This window comes from Plodia interpunctella, chromosome 10 (assembly GCF_027563975.2).
Source record: "Plodia interpunctella isolate USDA-ARS_2022_Savannah chromosome 10, ilPloInte3.2, whole genome shotgun sequence".
NCBI classification, from domain to species: Eukaryota; Metazoa; Arthropoda; class Insecta; order Lepidoptera; family Pyralidae; genus Plodia; species Plodia interpunctella.
Genome location: NC_071303.1, coordinates 224,727 through 250,346, shown reverse-complemented (window position 1 = coordinate 250,346; position 25,620 = coordinate 224,727). Strand labels below are relative to the sequence as shown.

At 36.1% G+C, this 25,620-nt stretch overlaps 2 protein-coding genes and 2 non-coding genes across 4 annotated transcripts; 3 read left to right on the top strand and 1 right to left on the bottom strand.

Annotated features, from left to right (window-relative positions):
* Positions 1-46: 46 nt before the first annotated feature.
* On the top strand, positions 47-17,128 carry LOC128673097 (uncharacterized protein). The gene is made up of 10 exons (XM_053750707.2): positions 47-656; positions 10,150-10,306; positions 10,532-10,694; positions 12,451-12,584; positions 12,837-12,996; positions 13,630-13,795; positions 14,173-14,250; positions 14,817-14,934; positions 15,340-15,533; positions 16,106-17,128. Exons 1-10 carry the CDS (start codon positions 475-477, stop codon positions 16,281-16,283), a joined length of 1,530 nt encoding a protein of 509 aa, XP_053606682.1. The 5' UTR covers positions 47-474; the 3' UTR covers positions 16,284-17,128.
* Positions 686-757, bottom strand: TRNAE-UUC (transfer RNA glutamic acid (anticodon UUC)). Its single transcript has one exon. It is a non-coding gene; the product is annotated as a tRNA-Glu (tRNA).
* On the top strand, positions 10,752-10,823 carry TRNAG-UCC (transfer RNA glycine (anticodon UCC)). Its single transcript has one exon. It is a non-coding gene; the product is annotated as a tRNA-Gly (tRNA).
* SmE (Small ribonucleoprotein particle protein SmE) lies at positions 11,748-12,259 on the top strand. Its single transcript, XM_053750708.1, has one exon. It carries the CDS (start codon positions 11,849-11,851, stop codon positions 12,134-12,136), a length of 288 nt encoding a protein of 95 aa, XP_053606683.1. The 5' UTR covers positions 11,748-11,848; the 3' UTR covers positions 12,137-12,259.
* Positions 17,129-25,620: the final 8,492 nt, after the last annotated feature.

Here is a 25,620-nt window from a genome sequence, read left to right as displayed (position 1 = left end):
CTAGCTATCATATAAGACAAGGACAGAGATATCGTCAACACCTTTTTACCTGAGCAAAATGAAACCAGTTTTTGAACTATTCCAAAGAACTTTATCCCACGTTCCTGTTGATGTTATTGTGTTGAAGTTGAACACTTAGCAAGAAACCTCCACATTCATTTTTAATCACTGATATTCATGAATGCTGCTTAATTGGAAACCTCAAACCGAACGTCAAAGTGAATGTTTATAGATGGTTTACAGTGCAAGCTCAAGTTGTGATTTGAGGTTATGTTGACAAGTTGTTGCAAAAGTTTTTGATTTCTGCCTTCAAAAAGCTTAAAAGAAAGTATTGTGTTCTTGTGTATTGAAAAGTGTACTTACATTAAATTTTAGTGGTTATTCGACTTATGGAATTCTTAAACAAAATTGGATAAAACGTTTTATTATTGTAAACTGCCAGTGTTGATATTTTTTTCTTTTTTATTATCTGTGATGGCAATGGCCAATCGAGTGCCCGGTACGTGTTGTGCGGCCTCCGTGGAGCGCGCGGGCTTGCCTGGCTTGCTTCGCGATTTACAACGCCTCGCAGAAGACCATGACTCCGCTGATATTGTGTTTATTCTCGGCACAGCGGAAGAAAAAGTTTTCGCGCACAAAATAATCATGATTGCAAGGTAAGGAAAAAAAAAACAAAAAAAAGAGTTTCCCGTACCGGGAATCGAACCCGAGCCTCCTGGGTGAAAGCCAGGTATCCTAGCCACTAGACCATACGGGAGTTGTTGGACTTGCTGAAAATAAGTTTTTAAAACTACATATTAATAATGGTTAAGAAAATTTATAGGATTTCGATTTTAGAAATTTATAGAAACTATAAAGATTTGATTTGAATCTTTAAATTTTGAGATTCTGTAAAAAATAATTTTTTTTATCTAAACCGTACGATTTTTGTCGAAAACAACGTTTGCTTCGAGAGATGAATAAATAATAATACCTAGCCAATTTTAGTTAGCGAAAAGGGCATTATTTACTCTACTCCGAGGCCCGGGTCTGTCGTATAATTTGCCGACTATTTTCTGCGAGTTGCAGAAAGTCGTGGCTGTGAGGCAAATTGCAGCCTTTCACGATCGCCGCAAAATTCAGTGTTTCAGATGCAAATGATTTTAACTCGCGCCAAGACAACTTGCGCCATTCATTACCCCCAACGAGCACTTATCTACGACAAATATTTTATTAGGTAAAATATTTTTTTTCCAGTTCGAGTGGTAGGTCCACAGCATAGATAAACATTCAAAACATACATACAAATGTGATGTATGATTACGATGCATTAATAATAAAATAAATTTGTACCTACTTCTTTTAGACCTGTCCTTTTTCTTGTAGTTCTTTTGGATTAGAAAAGCTAAACTTTGAAACTGTTAACGCCATCTATTGTCCATTTTAGTACATTTATTTACACCAATTAGTCACTAGGTGGCGATAATAACGCCAGCACTGTAAGATTATTGGTAGGGCACGCGTTTTTGGCACCGTACCATTCTATAATATTTATAATTATTACTAATTATGAATTTATAAATTATTTGTATATGTAAGTGACTTAAAATTATTAAATAAATATAAGCATTCTAAGATGATGATAATAATATAATAATAAAAACGTTTATTTACTCTTCACAGAATGCTCTTAAACTAAGTAATTAAAAATACCTTGATACTACTAGGTATGACTTCGCATTGCTTGTTCTAGTTCCTGAAATAGGTCCAAAAGGACCTGTGCTACAGGTAACTAGGCCCCTCCCTTGGCATACACGTTGACAGGTAGCTATTACTATAGCTTGCTTCAGTAAGATAAATAAGAGCTATCAATTTGCATGCAAATAAAATAGTTTAGCAACATGTGGTCGAAGGGACAAAAAGGAGCCTCAACTTCGAGTCCGAACTAGCTCCAACTTATGCGAAAACTTCCCGAATGTATTTGTTAGAATAAATTGGAAAAATAACTCTATATTTGCTTTCGCGGCGAAACTTTCTTATTCGAGTTGATATACGACGTTAGTTTCGTAGTTTGTACCCATTCATACTGTTTATTGGATGATGTTATAATACTTAGTGAATTTTGTGATATGTGGGATATGCCAAATTTTCGCAAAGTACGAAGCGAAGTTACTTTAAATATATAATACGTAACAAAAGTCTAAACAACGTTTACATACGTAGCGTATGACTATTTGGTGCGTGCAATTGCAATTTATTTATTTAACATAGCGTTTATTTATAAAGACAAATTACCTACATTAGCAAAACATATAGTACCCAACAGCTGCCGACCAACAGTCATAATAGTTTCTTTAAATGAATTATTCGTTAATAGTATGTTAAAGGACTCTTATTTCCGCGGTCAACCTCAGTAATATTATGAACTTTATAGACTAATTAATTTTTGCGACCCTATTAGAGATAGTATACTTAGTATTTGTGTATTTTTCTATTTCTAGTAATACCTGATATATATTACATTGTAATAATATTTTTACTTGTAATTACTCTTAAACGACATAGCTAATTACACTAGAGTGTAAGCAATATTCTTAAGCAAATTGATACTCAACCGCAGCTGCCGTCGCCTGCTAGCGTACCTGCTACTTTACGTGATTAATTTAAAAAGTTGGGACTTGGCGCGCGCACTGCCGTGCAATCAATCTTCCGCGATAAGCGTCCGCTTCTTATTAAATTATAATTTGTGTACAAGTTGTACAACACTCATTTATCGTAAACGCCTAATCATTTTATTTACATGGAGTGTACTTCATTTTTCGCAAATACACATAATTAATTTGTTCTGATGCACTTTCTTCTATGGAAATTCTGAAAGTGTTTATTTAAAATTGCTTTCGAAACTGTCTGAAAATAACCCATTTTACACGGAGCCATTACAAGCACGTAAATCATATAAATGAGTGCGAAATAAAACAATAAGTGCGGAAACGTGCCAGGACAAGAGCGGGCGCTTTGTAAATTACATGTTTAGAACGCCTCATTAGGCTGACTCATTGTCGACGAAATGCTACGCACTAATCGTCAATTTGTACCTACCTACTACCTGTTACAGTTTAGTGTACATGTAATTCAAATATATGTTGTACTAGCTGCGCCCCGGGGCTTCGCTCTCGTGGGAATTTCTGGATAAAAACAACTTGATTTACAAGCTCCATTATTAACAATATTTCTATGTCATCAGTTTATGATTCATAACTAAGCCCAGACTATTTTTGTAGCTGTATTGATTTTGGCAATAGTTCCACTCGTCGATCGTCTAAACTATCAACAAATAAAATGTTTGATGTAACTAGTATTCAAAACGGAATGTATTGCCAAATTCTCCTTAGGTCGCCAAGTCAGTAATAAAAAACATCATGCCCAATTGATTCTGCCATGTTCCCTCTCGGCCGGAAACTCTAATGTAAGAAAGGGACGCAACAGGGGTGTTTCAGGAGGTGTTTATTTAGAGGGTTTCATGGCACCGAGGTTGGATTATTCGAGACTTAATTACAAGCTAGCTTGATTGATGGTTCAGTGACGGTGGATAATCTATACGTTGGTTTGGAAGCGAAATACTCAACTCTTGCTTATGTTTTGTATATGCTGTATTTACATATTAATATCAATGTTATACATAAGTTACATGATATTCTCTTCGATATTTACAGTATCTCTACAGACATTTTCTTTTCTCGATATAAAATGTTTAAGTATGGGATAAGTCTACTTTTTAACCCTTACCGTTCTTTCAATATCATTCTTAGCGGAAATCTTAATTAAGTGTTCCTCTTTTACTATTGACACAGTCTTTTTTGAAACTTCTCTTAGAGTAAGAACATAGAAGACTCTGCGTCACGTATGTTTTCTAAGCGTCTCATCCAGAAATAACTCTACTATGAATTAATTGTCCTTAATTTAAGAATCACACTTGATCGTATTAGACTTAGCAAACTTCAACGTTTCGTATTACGCAAGCCATTGTTGCCGGCGTCAGCTGCTTCGAACGGGGTTAAACCAAAACAAATTATCAAAAACGTGAGCACAGAGTACTCTACACGCTTGTCGGAATAAATGAGAAAAGTTTCCGTCGCCAAGCGTTAAGTTGGTGTTAAGTTGGTGTTAAGCGCAAGTGTTAAGTTGGTGTTGCTAGCATAACGCCGCTGTACCTGTTATAAAATATTTACTTACCTCAAAATAGCTTGATTTGCTGTTATTTTTCCAATTTGACTCTCATTCGATAATCTAATATAGGTATTTATGATAGTGTACCTAATCTAGGCTCTGGTAGCCGCGGACGACACGACGTCACATACTATATACCATGAAACTGTAATTGTCCAATAACTACATCTTATAAAAATATGTGTGTCAGGCTATTTTCCATAACTTAAACGAGGCATGTAGAGCTCGTCACACATAATTTTCACACTTAGATAAAGGCACGTCAGATTCAGATAAAAAAACATACTTTCAATAAGCCTTGCATATTTCAAACATTTTATCAAAATGAATTTTTGAATCAGTTTTTCTGAATTTGTGGTAAATCTAAGCGGGCAACACTGTCGAACACTCGAACAACAATGTTTCCGGCACATCGACAAAACAAACGAACAAACAGACGGATTGTAATTACAACCGCGTACACGCGAATCCCTCGTTTTGCGGTGACCGTCGCGAAAATTTATTTGAATGTAAATGTAATTAATTGCTTTCTTGTTACGTTACATTCATATTTTATAATGTTAAGGTTAAATCTGTGTAGTTTCATGATAATAGGAACTAATTAATAAATAATCCATGAAAATTTACTAAAATTCTGTGAGGGATTAGACTAGAATACACCGGCAGATAAACCAATCCAAATCAAGGATTCTGAATTGTAACAATAAGTAATAGTAATAACTACTGCTGGGCCATAAATGATTATCAAATATTACGCATCAATTTGTCACAAAATTGTTAAAAATGTCATGACTATATTTATATTCCCAAACCATCCGGCAAAAGTACGTACACATATCAGGGTCCCGGTTGATTTATCCCAGCAAAGTTCCGCAAAGTTGTACTCCCGCGAGAGGCGTAACGTGTCGGATAACACGATGCGATATTTATGCCACGCCTGAACATTGCCACTTTCAATATTATCAACTGAGCTGACGCTGCAAAAATATTTGAAACTAATTTAGCAAGAGGCTAGGCCGCGATAGTAGCTTATAATAAGTTTAGTATGGTAAGAGGATTTCAACCTGGTTTGTATTACTTATAAGTGTTTTTGTTTTTTGTTGGTATTTAAAAAGTAAAGTAATGGTAACCCTGGCGTTAAATAAACAGAACGTCGGAACTCTAGGAAACGGAAACAATGCTAAATACACAATACAAGTTGAATTACTTCGCTCGAGCTGCGATTTGTCGCTACTGCTTACGACATTTTGTACTTTTGTCCAAGTTTATGGAGGAAGAAATACTTAAACAAAGCTTGATAATAAGTATATATGCTTTGGTGTTATGTTAAATTATAAATTTCCGAAAAAGTGTTTGTATGAAGATTTTACCTTAAATAATGTGATTTGCTTTTTAACATATTTATCAAAATAACAGAGGTACCATACTATTTCGACAATATATGTTACCACAAAAAACTCTCAGAAATGTTGAAAACACCGTCCGCATCTAACATCACCGCTTTATACACTCTTGATTGCGGTGTAAAACTTGGCGCCAGAATCTTAAAACGCCAAGTGCAACTGTGTAGCGGCCAATAAAAATGACACAAACCGTGTATTTCATTTCCACCGTGTCCAAATAACGTAATTTCGAGCAATATTGCAGTTTCCCGCCAAATAAGGAGACTTGTCGTTTTGCCGACAACACGCGTGGCGCGACGCGACGATTCAAATTTCGAAATGCGATCTCTTTGCTAGAAAATAAATCTGGGATTGATCAGGAATTTGATTGGATTTATTTTGATTTAGACGTTGAATTTACACTCTGTCTGATATCAGAGTGAAAATATTTTGTAGGGAAATAAAAATTTTGACTCAAATTTTAAAATTCGCTGTGTGTGGCATACTGCCATAAGAGCACATAAGAGTTTCAATAATTTACTAATTGCTCAATCGGAATGCCTTTGTATTTAAATGACTTTTTCTTTCCCATCCATCCAGTCATTTGATTACAGTTTTTCTTCTTTTTGTCGATGTATGGAATCAAAAGGTAATATTAAATTTACATGAAAATTCAATGTTGAAACAGAAAAACACCTTCGTTATCTCAGTAAAATCACGGAATTATTTGCATTGCATTCGTCCGTTTAATTTCCAGATTGAATTACTGCAATCAGAATTTACCGTCTCAATTTATGACTCTGAAGGACGTGAAAAACCATACTCATTAGCCAATTGGAGTCACTACGGAAAGCTGTATATACGCCATAATTTACGCTGGCTTTCAGAACTGTCAATGGTGGAATTAGAAGTTCCTGTAGTTATTCGCTGCACCGAATTCACTAACAAGTGTCGTTGATTCAAAGAAAATTGTGGGAATAGGTGTTATTTAGAATGAAAATATATTTTTGGCTTTTTAACAAATAAGCATTTGATTATTCAGTATTAGTACAATACTAAAATGCTAAATTTAGAAATGGCAAATAATTTTTCCTTTCTTTTTGTAGATTATTAAGAGTTATTGATGATGTTTGTAGGGATATCTGCTCCATCGTCTGAAGAGTCTCAACAAAATGATAAATTAAACTCCACTCTGAAAAACTCCAAAGATACTTCTTTAAATGATTGACGCGGCCTAATCGAGCAAACGCGAGCGAGCATATTTACCCGAAATCCTCTTATCTAAACATTTTTTGAGCGGGTAATCATTCACGGAGAACTGGCAACACAATTTGTGTCGCGCGACGTCGCACGACATGACGGATGACGCGCGACCGCCGCTCGTTGACACGCAATTTGCATATTCTCGATTAGAGCCGCCGCAGCGACGCCATCTGTGGGTGAAGGCATGTAATTAATCAACAGTTTTTCTTCTGAGTGTTGTATAGTTAGCTCGAGATTTGGTAATTACTGTGGGTTGATTCAACTCCTCTTGAATCCAAGATCTTTAAAAATCCTGTCCGTTTTTTATTTTTTGTATGGAACCCTAAAACGCCTAAAACTTTATCTGTTTAAATCTCATCCAGTCAGCAATAAATTTGATCAGAACTATCAGGAACAAAATCTCTGTTATGAGAATATAATAGAATAAATATAGTCTGTTCATTTATTTAATTTTAAATAAATTAATATAAATAATATTTATTCTTTTAGATTCTTTTGTAGTAATAGTAGTAACAATAAAGGAGTCTAAAACGAACAGTCATCTAAATCTCTCGCCTCCTTCCTTACATACTATCACGCCACAGCTCCAATCTTACATCAAACGTAAAACAAGAAATATCATAAACGTGCCAGCAAATTAACAGAAATCAGCTTGTCCATGTCGTATATCCCAGAAATTGCGTTTCTTCCGTTAACGACCCTTCAAATCAATGTTCCTGATAGAATTCCCGACGAGAAAAACCCGAGGGCGCGTGTCAATTAGACGCAGCCTGCAACGGACAGACAGACAACTTAATATGTATTGTGTCCGAGGAAGGAGCTCTCGTGTAATGAGGAATCACCCTCGGACTGGTTTGACACGTTACGACTAGTGCTAAACATAGGTACAATTCTTTCTGTTTTTCGAAACGGACAAAGTATTTAGTTACCCGTTACTATATTCAAAAGACTCCTTCTTTGAGTACGTTTATTCTTCTTTTTCCTACTTCGGAACGTGCAATGAAAAAAGAAGAAATAATTTGTTTGCGGCTAAAAAAAATGTTGCTGTTCGTAGAAATCGTATTTCTCATGCAATATTTTTAGATATTCTTAAATCGGTTGTTGTATTAGAAGCCTGTGTTTAGCCATCATGGCTATTTATCTTCCGCGTCCATCACGCTGACGCAGGATAATCGTGTTTTCACCACACTTCGCCACAGGCTGCAAGATTAATGGCGTCACAGCCGCGACAGCAAGACTAGATTTAAATAGTGATTAATTATGCATCTGCGGTGGCCGCTGAAACTGGAGTAGGCCTTTCAATAAATAAATTGAATATAAAATATTATGTAGGCGCAATCATGACGGGCAAGTCTTCTATGCTACTTTTGACTAACAAAAACGGAGTAATGCACAACAAAAGCACAACAGGTAAACTCGGTAAACTATATGTATACATATAAACCTTTCTGCTAAATCACTCGATCTATTTAAAAAACCGTTGCGTAAACAAACAAGGAGACACATAGCGGTCATCGAACAATCATGATTTTTATCTTCTATCTTCTTATTTTAGAAAAAATCTCATATGTTTTCATTGTATTTCATTGGAATTAAATTGTTCGTGTGACAGATTTGATTTGGATATCTACCTCCCGTCATGCCTGACAGTCTTGGTCTGGCGACCACGGCGCTGTAAATCAATTAGCCTCCCGCAGGCCCAGGGCTCCGGTGGATCTTTTAATCCGTTTTGCAAGAGGCGAGGGATTGCCCCCAGGCTGCATTCGTTATTCAATTTTGTGGGCTTGCTGCAACCGCTACGGCTACGACGAGATAAATATGAGAGTTTGAACAAACAAATACTTCAATATAGATAAACATAAAAAAGAAATCAACAGCTTTTAGACGTTGTCATGGATTCAGACATTATGCTATGCTATATTATATACTGCTATGCAGGCTTCACCTGCAAATATATTGTTTCAAATAAGTCTTTAACCTAACTCGACTTGATTAAATTCCGTCCTAGATCTGGAAAATAAAGTGGCATATTACTAATCTGCTTAAAGCATATTTGCATCCCAGTTAATCAGTGAATGCAAGTGCCACCTGACTTGGCTGACGTTAATCACAGCGCCAATACAGCATCAATCAGGTAATTTGTCAATGACAATCAGAGCCATGCGGTATGTGGCTGCCGTGTCGTGTGTTTGCTCACAAGATTGCAATCAAATGCAGATAACACGATGTACTGCAAGAAGGTAAACCGAATTACAACTAGCTATGTCTACTTGCTAATCTGATTTGATATGATTTGTTAATGGGTTATTCGTCTTGGTACATTTCATTTTGGTGGCTGCAAAAAATTACAAACTTTACAAAAAACTAAAATAGCAATAATAATTCTCCGATATGCAATCTCAAAACGTTCTCAAACTTCTTAATGGAAGCGAAATGTAATTTCCCAAACAACTTATGCCTTCAGATAGTATCGACAACTTAAATAAATTTAGGTGGCATTAGTTCGCGGTGCAGGCACAGAGAGCGCCACTCGCGAACTTCTCGCATAACTTACAAGTTGGAGCACTCAAAGTTTAAGTTTTTCCTTTGCCATAGCTCCACGAAATTTTCAAAGAACGCTCTATTATATATATTATTTCTCAGGGAGATTATCGGTTTTTCATTAGATGCAAAATTTTCAGTGCTTATCGTTCCGTGGCCGTCCTTGTAAGTGCAAAGTTGCCTTTGTTGACCAATTTTGCTTTAAATATTGAGTTTCATTCATTACAAAGCAGTATAGCTACTTGGTAACTCCCATTTTATATTTATTTCTAACTTTGGCAAAGTAAATTAAACGACGTTAAACAAATTTTAGGAACATAAATTATTTTTTTACCATCATCACAATTCAATATTTATTGCTTTGTTTTCATTGTAGGTAATTCTGTGAAAAAAATTGTCTATGTATCTATTTTGTATTTAATACTTAACTTTACTTTGTAGCTATTCAAAACTTTTTGAATGGCTACAAAAAGTATCACATATAAAAATAGCAAAGGAAATAGCCTATGAAAATAAAATATAACAATTGCAAAACACAAATTGTGTCAACTTTGTTATGTTTAGTTACATAAGTAAGGAATTTGAAATATATCATGTAAAAACGTATATTTTTTCCTAACTTGCCTCTCGCACTACCGTGTGTTTTTCTTTGGTCTCGATGAACATAAGTTAACGATAATACCGACTTCTAGTTATCACACAACAATATGCATATTAACATTTAATTTTATACAATTACTTTTTTTTGTTTATTCAGGTGCAAAAGTTTTCAAAACACGAAGCGCGGTGAGGTCTGTCGCATTCCCGGATGTACAGTAACGCCATCTGCTGGCTCCCAGCCCACGCCTATAAGGATGCCCCACGTGCAGCCAGATACGTTTCGGCTATTTATTCAATATGTTTATACTGGGAAGGTAAATAGCTAAAACAATAAAATTTTACTAATTCACCTAATTTATCATGGATTTAATTTCAATCACGTTGAGCGCCATCTATAGTTCACGTCTTGAACTATCATCTAGTTAGACACATAAGCATTGCATGGAATGGTACTTTCTCCGATCTGTTCTGTGTGTATTTCGGATTCAGTATATACATTTATAGGATTATCATTTTTTTTATTATTCTCGCACAAATAGCTTCTACTTCAAGATTCTGGCGTTTTTGAAATGATGACACTTGCTGCCGATTTGGGTGTGGAGGACTTACGGGCTGCCTGCGAAGATCACGTCACTTCCACTCTCAGTGTGGAGAGTGCCTGCACTTTGCTGGCTGCAGCCATGGAGATTCAAGACAGACCTGGTAAATACAATACACACACACAAAAACAGAACACAAATTTTGTCAACTACATATAGTGCGATGGTGGTGTAATGGTCAGCATAGTTGCCTTCCAAGCAGTTGATCCGGGTTCGATTCCCGGCCATCGCACACTTTTTGCCCCCGGTTTTATTCTATTTTTTCTTTTTTTTTTGTGATCCGAAGTCTAAAAATGCAATAATAACATGATATAAGTCCTACATACTTACCTATCTGATTTTGACTCATACGAACACGATTCATTGCTTGTTACTTTAGGCTGTTACTGTTTTACACAAAATAATACATACTAAAAGTTCTTATGTTACATTTATGCATACTGTAATTAAATTAAGAGTGTTTACATTTACAAACCAAACCGAAAAACGGAAATTATAAGGCCTAATTATAAGGAACAGGCACTTTTCCCCATCAAAATTATTCTTTATTCAAGTTAGTGTCAATGATATACAATACATCCATACATACTCTATACAACAAATCTTAAGTAGCTAAAAAAATAAATTTCATCATACGAAAATTTGGACAGTAAGTACGTAAGTATACATAAAACCATCAGTAATGTAACTTGTTTTCTATCAGACTACAATTACAAACTACATAGTTCATTACTCTAAGTTAAACAATAAAACTACTTCTTTTTACATTTACTACTTAACTAAAAATAATAATGATTATAAATGATTAACTACCTACACTAAAAAAAGTAAAATAATATACATTCAGTATTAAATACCCTTAATACAATAATAAAAATTAAATTAAACATTTATAAAACCCCCGACTACGACGACGTTGCTTGCCTCCTACTCTGCTAGAGAAGTATGATGGTTTCGAAACGACTGAACACAGTGAACACGCATTTCACGTTTCCTTGAATTTAATTTTAAGATAGATTCTTTATGTTTTTTATAATTTCTAAATAAATGGATATTTCTGTGTAAACGAATAAAGAAAAAAAGAAAGTAAAGTAAATTTCTGTGTAATGAAGAAAAAATAAAAATCATAGACTATAAAACCATCGGCGGCCATCTTGTTTGTCTTTGACATTTCAAAGCGTTCTTTCGTGTCGCCGGCTTTCGCGGGCACTATTTTTTCAATTTTTAGCTGAATTAGGCTAATATAAACTAGTAAAAATGGCTTACAAAGGTCCACCGAAAGTGCAGAAGGTTATGGTGCAGCCCATCAACCTTATCTTCAGGTATCTTCAAAACAGAAGTCGTGTGCAAATCTGGTTGTATGAGAACGTGAATTTGAGAATTGAGGGACACATTGTTGGCTTTGATGAATACATGAACATTGTTTTGGACGACGCTGAAGAAGTACATATAAAAACGAAAAACAGAAAGCAGATTGGAAGAATTATGATGAAAGGGGACAACATTACACTAATACAAAACGTAAACCCCAACGCGACTGTGTAAAAGTGTTAGGTTATAAAATCTAAGTGAACATCATTTTCATTCCTAAATATTAAGTATGATTTAAGTACCTATACTTACGGTAAGAGCCGGTTATGTAAAATAAATACATCTAAGTTCTCAAAAGTAATGACTTTTATTTGCTTTACCAAACAGTTCACATCAAAACATCAATTCTTTGTAACTATTGGACCCTTGAGTTTTGTCTATTTATGATTAAGACCTTGCAGTCAAAAAGGTAAATACTCTTCAATTTCTAATAATATGAAAATAATGCATAACTGTACATAAAATGAACTGCTGGAATTAAATTGCAGGTGGCAAAAGTGCGTCATCATTCATGGAGCGCTGCATAGCTTTTATTGGAGACAATGCAGCAGATTGTGTCAAGACTAATGCGTTCCTGAACCTGCCTAAAGAAGCAGTCATCAAGCTCATCTCATCAGATTTTGTTAGTATTGATCCAAATATTATAATGTCAAGCACCTAAGCGTAAAAATAAAAAGCAAAAAATGTAACTAAAATTTTAAAGACTTAGTTACTTTTTTATGCTCGTCTTGTGGTATTATGACAGTCAATGGGAGTTAGGTCAACACTTTTTGGGCATGATATTAAAACTTTTTATCTTTTGACCTGATCAGATGCCCTGTATGACATCCACATACTTTATTATTTAATGGGCAATATAACTTTTTTACTCCAGCTATGTCTAGAAGAAGAGGAAGTGTGGCGCTGTGCGCTGGCCTGGGCCAAGCAGCGGGCCGGTGTCACCCAGCCCAGCCCACACTGGACCGAGGAGGAGCGAGCTCGGGTCTGCCACCACCTGTGTCCGCTCATGCAGCATGTGCGGCTGCTGCTCATTGGTGAGTGCACCATGATAAAAGCTGTACTCTCGAATAGCACAATATGTTTTAGGTTAAATATTATATGGGACAGGTATCTAAGTTGTAAAACCATCTTTTTGGCTTACTTTGTTGTTTTGATCTCATGAGATAATGTTGTCATAATTTATACAAATTTCACGAAAAACAGTAATTTTTTGCTGGCATAAAATTATTAGGTATTCATTGTTTACTGGGGATTTGTTCTACTTACATTTGGTCACTTTACATAAAAGTATGTGATTATAAAAGAGAGCATTCACAATAGGTTGTTAATGACAACTAAAAATAATAAAAATGCTATAGAAAAAATCAAACGCAATAAGTGGGACTAGATGCGGTGGTGGCCAAGTGGTGGTGTGGACCTATGATCTAGGTCCCAGGTTCAAATCCTGTGCTTCATGAGTTTGTTACTACACTGACTCATGTATAGTAGTCGTTACAGACGACCCCTAAGGGAAATATCGAGAGGAAACCTGCACATTTGTTTACAGTGTAAATACACTAGTTTGTATGCGATTACCTGATAGCTGTTAGAGTCATAAAAGTAATGCCAGTGTTAGTAATGAACACACTGCAAGAAAGGCAGATCATAAGATGGTGTGGTGTGTGCAGACAGCGCGGTGTTCGCGGAGGAGGTGGAGCCGACGGGCGCCGTGCCCATGGAGCTGTCGCTGGAGCGCTACCGCCGCGCCGCGCTGCACGCCGCGCCCGCGCCTTCGTCCGCGCCCTCACCTGCGCCCGCGCCGCAACACAAGCACGACAAGCGCACCACGCCCAGGTCTATAAATCCTACTAATATTATAGTTGTGGAAGTTTGTGGTGTGTATGTTTGTTACTCTTTTACACAAAATCTACTAAACCGATTTTTATAGAAGTATACTATAAGTGCTTTTTATTCCAAAATCAGTGACTTTACAATACATTACTGTCAACAAGCTCCATTTAAAATGTTGTTTTTGACATTAAAAAAAGTATCTCATTTGACTAGTTGGAGAAAAGCCAATAGGTAATAAAAAAAAATTATTTTAAATGTGAAACTACTTGTAAATATTTTGTATTGATTTATTTTTATTTTATTTATTAAAATTGTAAAACAGTGTTCACACTAAAAAAATATTCTAAGTATACAAATATGTATGTTGGTCTGTATTCCAGATTGGCAGTAAACATGTTCGCGGGCAGCCTTATTCTGCAACAAGACAAGAGCGCTTTCCAGGCTATCATCAACAACTGGTACGTTTTCAGAATTTACAATTTTATCCTCATCTAATTTTTTTTTGTAAATAAATGTGTTAAAAAATGTTTGCTTACTGTCCTGGGCCTTTTATTTTTATGGGTAAATAGCTGCTTCACTTCTACGACTTTGGCTCAGTGACCCCAAGCTAGAGAGTCGGTCTCCGAGAGAGCGTCATTGTCTTCTCAGTCTGTTCAGCGCTGTAGTTCGCTAGTTGAAAACTCCCATTGTGGCTGCATTCACACGCAGTCATAATCATTGATTTGTAATATCCTTACATATTATAAAACAAAGTCCTCTGATGCGTCTATCTGTTCATGATAAACTAAAAGACTATTGTAGAGATTTCCATTCGGTTTTCACCAATGAAAAGTGTGATTCCTGAGGAAGGTTTAGATATTTTTACTCGAGCGAAGCCGGGTCGGGCCGTTAGATAAGGCTATCTATAGATCGGAAGAAAGAAGAGGTGAATTTTTTTTTTTCTAAAGTTTTGTACAAGCATTGAAATTCCGTGTATTTAAAAATAGAATGATGATGAGTATAATAGAAACCTGGTGCTGAGCAGGTGCGGCACCCCCAAGCAGAGCTGGCGCCTGGCGTTCCGCGCGTCGGCGCACGACCACTCGGCGCTCGCCTTCCACCAGCACTGCGACGGCCTCGCGCCGCTGCTGCTGCTGGCTCAGGTGGGGGCTCAACATGGACAATTATATTTTTCTGATTTATTTTTAATGTTTGTATCTAATAAAAGAATATAGCATGTTGAATTAGTATTTCATAACATAAGTTTTAAATTTACTTTGAGTCTAATTCAATCTGTGTGATTTGTTCATATATTTTAAGAAAGATTAGAAAAAGAAAGTGTAGAATTTGTTATTTATTTATGGATTTTGATGCGGTTTTCACTGTTATTTATACAATTTCTTTCTCGCTAGTATTGAATTTGTTATGTACGCAAATTGTTATTCTTGTCGAGAGTTGTAAAAAATAGCCACGGCGTGGTAAAAGGACTAATGGCTTTCCACACAGATCGTTACTCCGAGCGCGCCAAATAACAAAAGTGAATTCCATACAATCGTAATGATTCGCAGCTGCCCCGCGGCGAGATCATCGGCGGCTACAGCGAGGTGTCGTTCGGCGCCGGCGCCGGCTCAGGCGGGACAGGAGGCACAGGAGGCACAGGCGGCTACGTGAGCGCCGCCCGCGCGTTCCTGTTCGCGCTGCGGCCGGCGCCGCTGCGGCTGCCGCTCGTTAAGAAAGCCTTTGCGCTCTGTTACCATCCGGAGTCAGTATTCATTGTGCTTTGCTTTGCCCCTTCGAGTGGAAATTCCGAGATTGTGTAGTTTTACTTTTTTTGTACGAAATATGAGTATATAAATTAAAATTTATACAAGAAAGATACATGTACGTCTGTGATGATTCTCATAGCAAAAAAACATTTGGTAATAAAAACGAGGACGATTGACAGGTTCAAGGAAGAGTTACAAAAGTAAGATAGTTTCGAACCCCTAAAAAAATATATTTTCGGGTGATTCATTATAGTACTTAAACAGATAAAAAGATCAGTAATACTATTTAGCTCCACCAGTCTAGTTTAACAAATCTCTGCAATTTTTTGTCTGTTTAAAATCCTAGCTGAAGATAGGCAAAGATGAAAAGCATTCAACCGATAATACATTATTCAGTGTAAATCAAAACAACTCATTTTCAGTTTTCGAATCAATTGAAAGAAACGTAAACAGCACCTATGTACAAATACACCATCAATAAACTCATAAATAGTTACGCCATTAATATTTAAGTCTAAATTTTCTTTTGTATAGAATAAAAAACAGCTACACTTCCCACTAATTTCAGTTGCGGGCCGATCTTCGGCGCGGGCGCAGACCTGCTGATCTCCAACCACTGCAGCAGCAACAGCGACAGCTACAGCAACCTGCACTCGTACGGCGACCCCACCTCGCCCGCCTCGCTCGTGCAGGACTACAACTTCTCCGTTCGCGATTACGAGATCTTTACCTACAAGCATAACTGATTATATTCAATCCATCATACATGGAACGACATCGACACGTAAAAAACTCTGCCGCAATAAACAAAAGCGCATCCCATTTTTTTTTTTCAAATTAGAGTTACAGTCTGTCCATTAGAATCCAGTTAGTCCATTAGAGTTACAGTCTGTCCATTCCAGTCTGTCAATTAGAGTTACAGTCTGTCCATAAAGAATAGAAAACAAGGTCGCTGTATGCTCGTGGCTGACGATATTGTTTCTGGCTGCGACCACGGCGCGACTACAAGGTCGTTGAAAAGTCAGCAACAGGTTCGTGCTAAGTCCCGTTAATATAATTTATGTAGTGAAATATTTTTTATCAACCAATTTTGACCATTCTATTAGTTATTGCAATGGTAGTTCGTGTTCACATATTCGTTATCAGTGCAATAAGGCAATCTGCCAGTATTTTTATATGGATTCTGAAAAAAATTGGTTTTTTTTTTTATGACGGCAAAGTTTATGTTATTATGATGCTATTTTATGCTATGATTTATCCGAGTTTATGATTTATGCGTAATAAGTACCGGTGCTCATTTTTTGCATGAAATTATGAATATTGTACGCGGTACACACACATGTACACGGTAAACTTGTACCGCTACGTCTTGGTCTGTACCGGCCTTTTATTATGCATACGCAGATCGAAAATAGTTTCGTGATGTTAATTTCGGTGTCAATATATGGTAATAATTATTTTCCTTGCTCTATTGACTACATATCAAGTGGTTATGTGTATGATTTATGTTAAAATTAAAATATGTCCGAACTTTAAATCAGTATTGTATAGTTATTAAGATATGAATTTAGAAAATAAACTTTCTTTTCTATTTGTGATTTTGATTTCCATATAGTACATTATTAATTATGGTTATAATGGCGACTACACACTATCGGCGAACTCTGATGTCGAAATATATCGTTACGGACATTCTCTCTGCAAACCATATTACGTGTTATGCTAATAATCAATAATAATAATCTATAGACTGGTTGCGCTCCAATGCATTTTTACAATAATTTACCACCATAGTGTCAAAATGTTCGACTAGCACATATAACGTGTGAATGCCCGTGATTTGATTGTATTTAAAAGTTGTTAAAATTGGACGCATTCATAATGCTATTTCCTATAGATCAACAAAAAAAACCATTTGCTATTCATTTGTCTCACTCTTACATGAATCCCACGATCTCTTGCGTGAGTGAGAAAGATCACACACTACGCATGGCCGCACGCGCCCGCCGTCTGCTAAAAATTAAATTGGCTATCTGGGAAAAAATAAATAAAGCATATACCTACATAAAGTAGCATATCTACTTTATGTAGAGTAGATATATAAATTCAGTAATTAAATGTAACTATAATAAGTCAGTTTATTCATTTTAATATTTAAAGTATAAAATAATTTTGAATGTCGAATGACGCGAAATGGTTAGAAAATTCTTATTTTGTTCATTATTTGTCAAAACAGATACTTTTTCTGAAAAAAGTATCTGTTTTGACTAATTGGGTGGAAGCAGCCAGCCTGCCTGCCATTCGGTAAAAAAAAAACAGTCGGGGCGTGGTCTCTGCAAAAAAAAAACTTTAGCGAAAATTTTACTCGATACAACAAACTCAATTCAAGGTGTATAAACTATTAACCTCGTGTGGACATTGTGAAGTGTTGGTTTCGTTCGCATAGCAGCCCAAAGAGCAAAAACATAAGATCGGTTACGCCGCCCCTCCTTGCTTGCCGCCGTCGAAGACGTAAGGTACGTGCTGCTTTCCATACGAGCTGTCTGTTTGCTGATTTGTCTGATTTGCCATCAGGCAAATTTGTGTTCACATACAGTCTTAAACATGTACTTAGGTATACTTACATACAGGACTTACTTAACACAAACCTTTTTATTATAATACCTACTATAATAATACCTACGCCGTTTAGTTCTATAACAATTAAAATTAATAATCTTGTTTACTGGCAGGTATGAACTTTTCTACCTACAATGAAAGTGCTATTATAGTAATCACTGTTATTATAAGAAAATAAATCAAGAGCTGTAGAAAGACTGGGTTCCGTATGCTGTAGCTGCTATGCAATATTGACCATCGTTCAAAATTCATACTGTAGATACCTATGTATGAATTTTGAACGATCAAACTGAAAATGTTTTTTTTTTTTTGAAAGAAAATCGAATTCTTATTAACCAACGTTTTTCGTGATGTTACCACAGGATTTATAGGAGTTATTTGTAATCTAAGGATTAAGCCTTGTTTTCTAGCTCGTCTACTAGGTATACATAAACTAAAGAAACTTTGTAGGTAATTTGCCACTGTTTTAGTACGGAGCCCTTCCTTCCTTGCAGCACTTGATCACAATCGTAACATGTTTCAGTATACCTTTTGACCATGTACTTTATTGTGTACTTACATGTTATATTACTGATAAAAAATTATACATAATTATATTTAAAAAATGGTAAGCCCTTCTGGCATAATAGGGACCAACACTGTTTGAATGAGTTTCTTTCGGCATTTCTTCTCAGCAGTGGTCGTTCCGAAATGCTAGTAGTTTGTAGCTTTGGTAAACATCATTTAATTTAGAATATGACGTGAAAAAGTGCCTGTGAAGGCCTAATTTCTGAATAAATGATTTGATTTTGATTTTGATTTTGAGCCCTAAAATATAATAAATAATTGATTTAATGATTGTTCACGTCACGCTGAAACCGCAGACCCACTCAACTTTCTACGTATAAATATAGTCGTCTTTGGGTTTTTCTAATTATCCCAAACATTCATTAATTTGGCTCGTGCCCATAACATACCAAGTCACAGACTACAAGCGCTTTTTTACTAACTTTTTTTATTTATTTAGGCAGGTAGGTACTTGTATGTAACAGGATCTTTAATGATGATTTGTCGGATCTAATCATGGAAATTTTGATTATTTTTAATTAGGTCTTTCTTGCCCACGGCTCTCTCCGAGTGAACTTAGCACGGGCACAGTACCTACTTTTTCCAGATTGGAATGTAGCTTATGTCGTACTATCTAATTGTATGGAAGTATGCGAAACAATAAGACTTAATAGTTTCATAACCAAAGATCTTATGTGACCATGACCCTCGTGACATACCTACAGAGAAATATTTTCGATTTCCTATTTCGTTCGTATTCGTTCGCTATGAAACCCACTTTGGTTTGGTTTGGCCCATTCGCTGGGACCAACGAATGCTTCGTCACAGCTTGAAGTTATAGTAGCCAATCTACATACAAGGCGATAGGTTTGGCAAGACTAGTAAGAATCAGATTTCATTATTTCCAACATGGCTGACATACTGCTGGCTTACTACGTTTTATACAAACTTATTTAGGTTCACCAGCCCCGATGTCTGTAAACAAATCTTGCAAGTTAAACACCTAGTTCTACAGAGTTGAAATTTTCCACGTTGCTCCAAATTCCATGACAATGCATCACTGTGATAAACAAGACCTAGGATACCTAGGTACTTCTAGGATCACGCTTACCTACACACTATTTGTCACGCATGGAATGCGACAAAATCTCTCTCAAGGCAATAATTAAGCTTGCGGCGAAATGTCATTTTTGTAAACATCGTGTATAAAAAACCAAGACCGAAATAAGAAATTTACTGTAAAAGTTAAAAAAAAAACAATGACCGTGTGACCTATAGCCTATAGACTAACAGTACCTAACCATCAATACACAATCAAACGTATTTCATCGTCTGGCAGTTGGGTCGCGGCCGATTATACCGTGCCCGGGTTTCCCCGGCCATCACCTTCCCCAGACCTGATCAAAATTAAGGCAGGTGCAGACCTAATGCCTAACCTGCAGCGGTGCGCGTTTGTTGTATGGAATTGTGGCAGGCGGCGTAGTGTACGAGTGAACGCATGCGGTACAATTTGATACAATAAATATGTATATGCGTTGCGTATGTAAACAAAAGTATTACTTATTCGGCTTATTATTATTAACTACCAACTTATATCAAGTTTCGTGCTGAAAACTGCAGTGTTCACAACTCTGCATCTATCGAGTTCGTTCTAGTAACAGCTAGAAACTTAAAAAGCTAGCGATCATTTTCTATGCAGTTTTTACCACGTAGGTACTTTATTTCATACGCAAAAATAACAACATTATTATTTTAAATCAGCGGCCCGTCCCGGCTCCGCTCGGATTAAACCATAATAAATTACACACTTAACTTCCCCTGTCCACTATCTTTTGGCGAAAACCGTACAAAAATTTTTGAGTATGTCGTGTTCATACAGACAGACATGAATTCTTCCTATAATATCATATAAACATTTTCCAATAACTTGTCTATTTCGTTCGTAAAGTTAAAGACCAAAACAAAAACAAATGAATAATATTTCAATTACATAGCTGAATCATTTTGTTTGTGTGTTTGTTACTTATCACACGTAAACACAGTATGCAGTTGTTCTGAGAATCCAATAAAATCTATGATAAACATACCACTGATTTCACTATAATGTGAGGTTGTGTTTTAAGCACTGTTGCTTCGATAATTTACAAACAGTGCTACTGTTATAAAGACTATAAAACGCATTACGAAAACCAAAGCTCGTCCCAAAAAATATTTTTTAAAGTTAATAAGTTTGACCTCTTCGTCTCTAGTAGGCGTATAGCACTCTACATTTCACACATGGTATAAGCTAGTACGTAAAAACGTCAGATGGTTTTCCTAAACGCGCGCACGCGCCCCATTATTCATGCATCATTAAGCATGTATGAATAATGACCTTTTTTCGTGCCATGCATTTTTCAGTTGCACTGTGCAATATTTGTTGACGCCACCTTACGGGTCGATGACCTCGGGAAATCCGCTGTAATATGTAATATCACGAAAAAGACGAAGTATGGAATTCGATTTTTTATAAGTAGAAAAGTTTTCTACATTTTGTTTTATGTTAAAGTTTATATAAATCAAAATAAAATGGACCGCATTCAACGGCTTGTATCACGGGTCCTATGTACACAAACACAGAAATGGTCACAACACACAGAGAACCGCAGAGACAAACGTCTGTGATCACAAGTGCGAATATTTTCCCACGCTGGGAATCCATACCTAGACCTCCAGATAGCGGACGGGCATGAAAAATAGTGACAACTTTTCATACAATCATAAATAACAATTGAGAATCAATACCCATGGAATTAGTAGGTACTCCGACGAAGTACTTACTAAATCCATGACAATACCTACATTACATACACAGTTGCTATGCTACACTCCTAAGTTGAAGTAAAGTTACCACTATGATTTAAGTAGAGCTAATTAGTGTAAAATTGGAAACGAATCTTCTCATTGACCAATATAACAATGTTTAAGGCAGCGTGGTTACCGTTGTGAGCGGCAAAACCCGCTTCCCAGGTTTTCCGCCGGAAAACGGCGGTATATCTCGTTATCTGTGTGTCTGTGGGTATATGCTCGGAAACCCCCTGCTTTCACACTACAAATATGCTAAAATGTGGAATGACCAAAGTTTTTTTTACATCACAGGAAAATATTTTATACAATAATTCTTTGTTGCACAAATTATTACCTATGTTATGTATACACGCATACATAGTATGTTATGTAGTATTTTATGTATAAAAGCGACTTGCACCTGCATAGTGCAGGTATAATGACTATGTACTGGCTCTCTTCCCTCTAAGCGTTCCCGGCTACTTGTATTCATAGAACATCGAAGCCCTTGGAAATGTTTCGCGTGGGAATATTTTTTCACCTATTATAGCAGTCCGTCCGCATTAATGATAATTCACACCCGTTTGGTAGTTTTTGAAATTAGCGCGGTACAGTACACATAATGACTGTCATAAACAATTCAAGTACATATTTCTATAAGCAATATCGTACAATTAGAAAAGCAAACGTGTTGTTTACTTAAAGCAATCTATTTTCCACCACGCGCCCCGCGCGTGCTGTTGCTGTCAGGGTTTACGCATTCTCCAGTGAGTGATGCATCTAATGCAATCTTTCTGAGCACATGCAGGTAAATTACGTCACATTAAATGTGACGTAGTTAAAGTCCAATGCGTAGATATTTTCATTTAATCAATTTGTAAACAACTTAAAAGCTAATATCTCTCTTATCTAAAGATTCTGCGTTTTTAACCGCCAACACTTCTTTTAAATTAACAGTAAGTAGGTAATAATTATGTAAATAGGCATTCTACTAATATGACTGTATGTCAGCGCCTGTTTGTCTTGGCCAATTAAGTTTCTGGCGGGGTTCGTAATCATTACGTGGAATGAAACACACAGAACAACTTTTTGGCACTATTAATGGAGTGTTTCGTTTGCCTACCAGAGTGCAAATATCCTCGCGTTGTTTTCCTTCACTGGAAGCAAGTGGTGGTCGATGAAAACTAATATATGAGTCAGATTAAGGTTTTCATTGTGTCAAAATATAATTATTTTTCCATAAGTTCCCACAGCCACAATTCATACAGGAATAAAATGTGGCGTGGTGGCGTCACGTGAAACAATAGGGCGATAAATGTCATTTTTTTATTTTAGTGGTTAATCGATGATTGCTTTATTTGAAACACCAGTGAAAAAAATACTGTGATAATGACAAGCTTTCAAAGATATGACAAAAGTAAAATCACACATCTTTTTAGTCATCAATACGCTCCATACTAAAATACACTACATACAAACGTGTCGTTAGAGTAATATCATAGGGGAAAAAACTTGTGTTCGGCAGCGGCAGCTACCTTAATATATTGCATTTGATGGTGATGACTTCTTAATAAACGTTGTTATAAAATTTTATTTTTTTACAGTTGTTGAGTTTATTTTGATATTTTTTTAAATTAATTTTCCAACCAACTCCAAATCTTCGTATAATGATCCAGCTTCATTGTTACAGTCTATGAATTACCAATAACCACATCACAATGGTCATGATGACTATACACAAACCAAGGAAGGTTTACATATTGAAATTGGTGAAATAATCACATTTTATAACTCATAAAGGGGTGACAAAACGTCATATGACATACGTGCGCTTTGAAAATTACAGCTTTTGCTTTATTGTAGCCCTCGCCAACGGCTCGGGCTAGCAATATCGCCTCGGCTGTAATTTTCAACTTACCGCACTTATATCATAATATCTATTATTACTAATTCTAAATTACATATCTATATTATCTAGAGTATACATATTTTTTACTATTTTACGACCCTGTTATAATGATAAAAATTAGTTGAGTAATATAATTATTGTTTTGTTTTATACATATTTCATATACGTGTTAGTAATTGTTTGTATCTACTATGTTTACAAGTTCAAGTACCTACAAGGAAACCGGTTAATGCACTGAGGGCGCGCATTATGTAATGATTACTTGGCTGCCGTTGCGTTGAACTTGCAATTTAAATTACATACGTTTAATGCATTTGTTAGTAAACTTTATCTATGTTTATGCACTCTGGTACACTGCTTACAGCAGTAGAACTTTACTGCTTAAACTTTTACAAAATAAATTTACAAAAATATTTCTACTAAATATACTTATTTAGTCTAGGTATATGAAGTTTTTCCATAGATTCTACAAGAATAACTGTCTAGAAATATTTTTGTAAAATAATAGTCATTTTTATAAATAACAAGCTGCGCCCCGGGACTTCGCTCCCGTGGGAATTTCGGGATAAAACCCTATGTGTCATTCCAGGTTATTTTCTATCCGTGTACCAAATTTCATAACAATCGGTCCAAGTTTCAGCTTTAAAAGCTAATCTTTCTGTCAAGGCTCCACCACGATGATGATCTCATAGCTCTGCTATTTCTCCACTAACGCCTGGATTGTTTTCATTGTGTGTTGACACATTACTGTCTCTATTATGTGGAACCTGCTAATCAATATATAATGTCCTGTACAAATAGCTGTCTGGAAAATTGTGCGTCTGCGCACACGACGCCGATGTGTAGTGTTCATTGATGATTTATTTTTTATGGTGGAAATTTTAATTGATGGCAGCCCACGTCGGGTAAATGGTAAACATAGAGTTATATCGTATTTCACAAGAGTGTATATGTGGTATTTAGATAAAGAATCATCCTAAATGTAAAGTAAAACAAGATTAACGAATGTTTTGTTATTTCACCGGTAAATGACAATGAGTCTAACTTAAAATTATCAAGACTTTGAACGTTGAAGTTAGTTACTAATTCTCAATGGTCAACAGATCAAAGATCAAAACAAACGCACGGGCATGAGACTACGCTTTTAAAATACCTATTCATTATCTTGGCTCTTGGCTTTGTTGGCAGCAAGTACGTTACCTATGATTAGTTAACCTTTCCATCATGACCTGACCGGGGATCGAACCCGGGACCTCTTCAGAGGCAAGCACTTTACCACTGCGCCACCGAGGTCGTCGTATAAAAAAGATGATTCTGTTAAAACTCTAAAGTGATTCAGTTGTCATCTCCATGCAGCACGCCTCAAGATAAACAAGATCGCGCCACACTATACTATTTGAACACTATTCGGCGATCGTGATTTGCGAATTTCAGGGAATATTAGATGCTCATTAGCGAATTGTTCACATGTTAATCACGTGTGTGGATCTAAGTCAATATTGATTGGTGTAGGTGTGGCGAATACTGCTTCAACTATTCCATGAGTGGTCAAAGAGTGAAGGTCTAGTAATTGAGGTCTTTATAAAAATTGTGTTACTCCTACTCCATGGACACGCCCAGCTACGACTGGGGTTGGGACAATGTTCTACGTTGCTATTCCATATTTATACTCACATTTTAAAATCATTATATTGGCTTTCTTTTGATAAAGTAAATTTTAAATTCTTTTAAATCAAGGATACTCAATATTTTCCTGAAGTACTTGTATATTTAATGGTAAAGATAACTAGGCATTTTTCACTCTAATAAGCTCTGTAAATTTTTTATATTATAGTTCTTAGAAATATACATAGTTGTTAAGGATTAATTATATTTCGAAGAAAAGTTAATTTGACCTGAAATTGCTCTTGGCCATTTAGACGTCAACCCTTCACATTTGGGGCGTAATAAATTACAACCGTTCTAAGAACAGATTCTATCTCTGATCTGATTTCATTACTCACCAAGGATAATAATGAAAACCTTTCCTCGGAACAAAAGAATATTTTCGGCCTTTTTTTTGGAGAATTGCATAGCTGCATTCTGCGCCCGGGCGCTGACCCCTGCATTCTAACTAAAACTCGACTAAACTTCATGTATATGCAGGTGAGAAAAAGTTGTGAAATCGAATAACGTCGATATTT

What these genes read in the sequence shown, in the direction of transcription:
- LOC128673097 (XM_053750707.2), top strand. Translation starts at nt 475, where the DNA reads ATGGCAATGGCCAATCGAGTGCCCGGTACGTGTTGTGCGGCCTCCGTG. An exon ending in CAGGCTATCATCAACAACTG is followed by an intron (nt 14,251 to 14,816) that starts GTACGTTTTCAG and finishes GGTGCTGAGCAG; the next exon opens with GTGCGGCACCCCCAAGCAGA. An exon ending in CGCTGCTGCTGCTGGCTCAG is followed by an intron (nt 14,935 to 15,339) that starts GTGGGGGCTCAA and finishes AATGATTCGCAG; the next exon opens with CTGCCCCGCGGCGAGATCAT.
- SmE (XM_053750708.1), top strand. Translation starts at nt 11,849, where the DNA reads ATGGCTTACAAAGGTCCACCGAAAGTGCAGAAGGTTATGGTGCAGCCC.